Source organism: Cheilinus undulatus, linkage group 22, assembly GCF_018320785.1.
Source record: "Cheilinus undulatus linkage group 22, ASM1832078v1, whole genome shotgun sequence".
Taxonomy (NCBI): Eukaryota; Metazoa; Chordata; class Actinopteri; order Labriformes; family Labridae; genus Cheilinus; species Cheilinus undulatus.
In genome coordinates, this window is record NC_054886.1 from 35,299,015 (window position 1) to 35,305,489 (window position 6,475).

General features: G+C 35.0%; 1 protein-coding gene across 1 annotated transcript; it reads left to right on the top strand.

Annotated features, from left to right (window-relative positions):
• Positions 1-2,681: 2,681 nt before the first annotated feature.
• On the top strand, positions 2,682-4,957 carry LOC121504370 (zinc finger protein 239-like). The gene is made up of 3 exons (XM_041779080.1): positions 2,682-2,805; positions 3,909-4,160; positions 4,245-4,957. Exons 1-3 carry the CDS (start codon positions 2,682-2,684, stop codon positions 4,955-4,957), a joined length of 1,089 nt encoding a protein of 362 aa, XP_041635014.1.
• The last annotated feature ends 1,518 nt before the right edge of the window (positions 4,958-6,475 follow it).

Below are 6,475 nucleotides of genomic sequence, written 5' to 3' on the forward strand. Positions count from 1 at the left end.
ACTATTTTTGCTGGATGTTTTAGTCTATTTAGTATTTTTTGGCTTGTTTTAGCTGTAAATATAGGCTTGTTTTAACTGTAAATATAGGCTTGTTTTAGCTGTAAATATAGGCTTGTTTTGGCTGTAAATATAGACTTGTTTTGGCTGTAAATATAGGCTTGTTTTGGCTGTAAATATAGGCTTGTTTTGGCTGTAAATATAGACTTGTTTTGGCTGTAAATATAGGCTTGTTTTAGCTGTAAATATAGGCTTGTTTTGGCTGTAAATATAGACTTGTTTTGGCTGTAAATATAGACTTGTTTTAGCTGTAAATATAGACTTGTTTTAGCTGTAAATATAGACTTGTTTTAGCTGTAAATATAGACTTGTTTTAGCTGTAAATATAGACTTGTTTTAGCTGTAAATATAGACTTGTTTTAGCTGTAAATATAGGCTTGTTTTGGCTGTAAATATAGACTTGTTTTGGCTGTAAATATAGGCTTGTTTTGGCTGTAAATATAGGCTTGTTTTAGCTGTAAATATAGACTTGTTTTGGCTGTAAATATAGACTTGTTTTGGCTGTAAATATAGACTTGTTTTAGCTGTAAATATAGGCTTGTTTTGGCTGTAAATATAGGCTTGTTTTGACTGTAAATATAGACTTGTTTTGACTGTAAATATAGACTTGTTTTGACTGTAAATATAGGCTTGTTTTGACTGTAAATATAGACTTGTTTTGACTGTAAATATAGACTTGTTTTGACTGTAAATATAGACTTGTTTTGACTGTAAATATAGACTTGTTTTGACTGTAAATATAGGCTTGTTTTGACTGTAAATATAGACTTGTTTTGACTGTAAATATAGACTTGTTTTGACTGTAAATATAGGCTTGTTTTGACTGTAAATATAGACTTGTTTTGACTGTAAATATAGACTTGTTTTGACTGTAAATATAGACTTGTTTTGACTGTAAATATAGACTTGTTTTGACTGTAAATATAGACTTGTTTTGACTGTAAATATAGGCTTGTTTTGACTGTAAATATAGACTTGTTTTGACTGTAAATATAGACTTGTTTTGACTGTAAATATAGACTTGTTTTGACTGTAAATATAGACTTGTTTTAACTGTAAATATAGACTTGTTTTGACTGTAAATATAGACTTGTTTTGACTGTAAATATAGACTTGTTTTAACTGTAAATATAGGCTTGTTTTGACTGTAAATATAGACTTGTTTTAACTGTAAATATAGACTTGTTTTGACTGTAAATATAGACTTGTTTTGACTGTAAATATAGACTTGTTTTAACTGTAAATATAGGCTTGTTTTGACTGTAAATATAGGCTTGTTTTGACTGTAAATATAGACTTGTTTTGACTGTAAATATAGGCTTGTTTTGACTGTAAATATAGGCTTGTTTTAACTGTAAATATAGACTTGTTTTAACTGTAAATATAGACTTGTTTTGACTGTAAATATAGACTTGTTTTGACTGTAAATATAGGCTTGTTTTGACTGTAAATATAGACTTGTTTTGACTGTAAATATAGACTTGTTTTAACTGTAAATATAGGCTTGTTTTGACTGTAAATATAGACTTGTTTTGACTGTAAATATAGGCTTGTTTTGACTGTAAATATAGACTTGTTTTGACTGTAAATATAGGCTTGTTTTGACTGTAAATATAGGCTTGTTTTGACTGTAAATATAGGCTTGTTTTGACTGTAAATATAGGCTTGTTTTGACCGTAAATATAGACTTGTTTTGACCGTAAATATAGGCTTGTTTTGACCGTAAATATAGGCTTGTTTTGACTGTAAATATAGGCTTGTTTTGACTGTAAATATAGACTTGTTTTGACTGTAAATATAGGCTTGTTTTGACTGTAAATATAGACTTGTTTTGACTGTAAATATAGACTTGTTTTGACTGTAAATATAGACTTGTTTTGACTGTAAATATAGACTTGTTTTGACTGTAAATATAGACTTGTTTTGACTGTAAATATAGACTTGTTTTGACTGTAAATATAGGCTTGTTTTGACTGTAAATATAGACTTGTTTTGACTGTAAATATAGGCTTGTTTTGACTGTAAATATAGACTTGTTTTGACTGTAAATATAGGCTTGTTTTGACTGTAAATATAGGCTTGTTTTGACTGTAAATATAGGCTTGTTTTGACTGTAAATATAGACTTGTTTTGACTGTAAATATAGACTTGTTTTGACTGTAAATATAGGCTTGTTTTGACTGTAAATATAGACTTGTTTTAACTGTAAATATAGGCTTGTTTTGACTGTAAATATAGGCTTGTTTTGACTGTAAATATAGGCTTGTTTTGACTGTAAATATAGACTTGTTTTGACTGTAAATATAGGCTTGTTTTGACTGTAAATATAGACTTGTTTTGACTGTAAATATAGGCTTGTTTTGACTGTAAATATAGACTTGTTTTGACTGTAAATATAGACTTGTTTTGACTGTAAATATAGACTTGTTTTGACTGTAAATATAGGCTTGTTTTGACTGTAAATATAGGCTTGTTTTGACTGTAAATATAGACTTGTTTTGACTGTAAATATAGACTTGTTTTGACTGTAAATATAGGCTTGTTTTGACTGTAAATATAGACTTGTTTTAGCTGTAGATATAGACTTGTTTGTTTTAAATTAAGGCTTGTTTTCACTGGTCATGATGTCTGGGGCAGCCTACTGTTCCAGGGGGAAACTTAGTCAAAGTGGAAGGCTTCATGAGCAGGATCTCGAGATTCTCAAAGAAAACCTCAAGCCATCAGCTGAGAGTCTGGACCTGGGGGAGTGTTGGTATTATCAACAGGACAACCACCCAAAACAAAAGACTAAATTGGTGAGGAATCCTTTCAAGACAATGATGTGAAAGTTTTGGCATGGCCTTGTCAAAGTCCTGATCTCAACCCCATTGAGAACTTAAGAAAAAGGTAGCAGCGATGAAGAATTAACTTCAAGGTTCTTGAAGCTTTATTTTAAAGTGTTATTTTTGATCCCACCTCCTCTCTGAGATAAAACCTACTGTTCCTTTCTTTCTGAATGGACCTGCCACTATGGCACCTTTCTAGAAGTTTCTAAGAATGAGGCAGTGGGCTTCTGCAGACCGGGGACACTTGAGGAGCTGCTGTCTGATAATGTGTCTCTGTTTGTCCTCAGCTCAGTGCTGAGACCAGACTCTTGTGGAGAGGAACGCCGTCCATCATTGAATCTGACTTCAGGGCAGCTGTCTGAGGAAGAAGAATGACTCCCCCTCTCAAGGTAGGAATGAACTTACACTCAACACATTTCAAGTTTGACTTTTTCCTTTCTGACAACGTGATGGAGTTGATCAGCTGATTTTCTGCCTCCAGTGAGAAAGGTTTGGATGTCCTGGAAGGTTAGACATAGTTATTTGGTGTAGTTTCCTCTAACTGTAACTGAGCTCCTGTCTTGTAGTAGTCTAGTAGTCCGGTCTTCTACAGTTGTTTTCATTCCAAAAACAAACATTTTCATGTTTTATGCCAACTGACCTCAGGAAAATGAAATCTGTGGATGTTTTGGTCATGATGGAAAAAAAAGTGAGCCATTTTTTTAGCCGTATCACTGACTCGTACCAGGAGGTTATTTTTGTTGCAGTGGTATTGAAAAGTGTATCAGTTTGACATTGAAAACACTGCTATTGTGACAACTCTCCTCCACAGTGATGCAAAGCTGTCAGCTGAAGATCTCCACCATGACCGTTTTCTTTTCTGCTTCTTCTTGTTCTAGAAACGGAGGGGCACGCCTCGTAGTCATGACTGTCAGCAGTGTGGGAAAGAGTTCTCTTCTTCATCAGATTTAAAGAAGCATTTGCAAGTTCACACAGGAGAGAAACCATACAGCTGTGATCAGTGTGGGAAAACGTTCCGGGCATGAGGTGAGCTGAAAGGCCATGAGCTCATTCACACTGGAGCGAAACCGTATAGCTGTGATCAGTGTGGGAAAAAATTTGCTCGAAAGGCGGACTTAAAGATCCACCAACAAACTCACATGGGAGAGAAACCATACAGCTGTGAGATGTGTGGGAAAGCTTTTAGACGAACAACTGCATTGAAGAATCATATACGCACTCACACCGGAGAGAAACCATATAAATGTGAGGACTGTGGTAAAAGTTTCAGTCACGTGGGTAACTTTAAGAATCACAGAAACATCCACACCAGACAATTACTCTACCCCTCTCAGGACTGTGGTAAAGGCTTTACTGATCAAGGTTCTTTCAAGCTCAATGAGCGGATGCACACTGGAGAGAAACCATATAAATGTGAGGACTGTGGTAAAAGTTGCAGTCAGGCAGGTTACTTGAAGATTCACAGAAACATCCACACCAGAGAATTACTCTACCCTTGTCAGGATTGTGGTAAAGTCTTTGAAAATCAAAGTGGTTTAAAGTATCATGAGCGTGTTCACGCTGGAGAGAAACCGTACAAGTGCAGATACTGTGAAAAGAAGTTCACAGTATCATCAACATGGGTAACCCATGAACGCACCCACACTGGAGAGAAACCATACAGCTGTGAGCAATGTGGGAAAACCTTCAGGCAAAAAAAACACTTAACATGCCACCAGCAGATCCACACTGGAGAGAAACCACACAAATGTAGACACTGTGAGAAAACCTTCAGAAGTCAAGGGGAATGTGTCGCACATGAAGTCGTCCACACCGGTCTGAAACCATACGTCTGTGGGGAGTGTGGGAAGAGTTTTAGGAGTTCATCTTCACTTCACAAACATGAACTCACCCATGTTGGAGTCAGAGAGTACCAGCATGAGCCTGGTAACAAAAGGTTTGCTTCAGCTCACAGTCTTAAGGAGCATCAGCGTGTCCACACCGGACACAGGCCGTACTGGTGTGTTGGTTGTGAGAAAAGCTTCACATGGAGCTCTGGACTGAAAACACACAAATGTGTCAAAAAAGAGAGTTAAAGTTCTTTGTAGTCCTAAACTGTTTGACTAACTTTGAGATGTGTAATTGTTCTACACTTACTGTTCATAAATATAATTAATCAGCTTTAGAGAAGGATAGAAGAAGGTGAAACAGAGACTTTTAAAACACTTGTGCTGAGTCTTGAGTGTGTTGATGTTGTAAATGTTTTCATCCAAACTAATGAATTGTAGTGAACAGTTCAATCTTGACGTCACACACTTCTGTTTAAAAGTCTATTTACAGACAGACGATCACACTACTAGCTAGGACCAGAAATATTCAAGCATTGTTACTAGTTTTAAACATTTCTGACTGTTCATACAAGAATTGTTGTCATTTTTCAGCATATTTTTGAACAATCTTTCTTTTTTGAATGCTGTTCTGAAATAAAACTGGCCAACTCTAACATATTATGGTCTGTTTGGGCAGTTGAACTTGAAATGAGTCTGTTATTAGTGGTTAGTTTGAATCATTTAGTGATGTTTTATTCAGTAATCTGAATTTATTGTTATAATGGAGTTGTTAACCTTCTTCTTTTTCATGTTTAGCTTTGAACTAACTCTAATCCTGACTTTAGTTTGAAATTGAACTTGTAATGATTAAACAATAAAACAGGAATGGTTCTCTTCTCTTTCTATGTGTAAATGTCTGCTCTTTATTATCAGGGAGATTTTTATAAATAGGACCTGTTCTGAGCAGATCAGCGTCTGCTAACAGTTACCAAATGTTAGAGTGGTTTAAAGAGAGACCGACAGCCATGGTCACATAAAATCCACTTTTTTAACCCATTTTCCACTTTCTTTGTTGTCTTTCTCTAATGTTTGCTTCTCCTTTCTGCCATCATAAACTGGGTTTAGTCAGTTTTTACCACTTTTTAGCCCATTTTTTTTTTTCACTTTTCACCCATTTTTGCCAATTTTCGCCCCTTGTAAACATATTTCTTCACCCCCATCCCATGTTCCCCTCTTTTCCACTTAATTTTGTCTTCATACCTACTTTAGCAACCTTATGCAATTTTTTTCAAGTTTTTGCAACTTTATCCTGCTTTTCACCAATTTCTGTTGTTTTTTTTTTTACTGCTTTTGCTCCTTTTCTGCTCACTCCTTCATGATCTATTTGCCAACTATTTGTAAATTTCTGCCTCTCTTTATCCAGTCTGCACATTTTTGACCCACTTTTGCATTGTTTTTTTTTTTTTTTTTTTTTGCAAATTTTTGCCGTTTATGCCCTTTTTTGCCTTGTTTTTGCTTTTAACATGATCAATTTGCAACTTTTTGGGAACTTCAGCTGCCATTTGCTGTTTTTATACATTTTTTTCCCCAATTTTTCATCCATTCTTGCCAGTATTTGTCAACTTTTTAGCCACTTATATCCTATTTTGCCCTTTTCACACTGTCACTTTTATTTACCTTCTTTTGCCCCTTTGCCCTTTTCTCTATCACCTTTTTCTCTATTTTTTTCCATTTTGCCACTTTTCACCCATTTCTGCATCCCCCCACTTCTTTTTTCCCCCATTT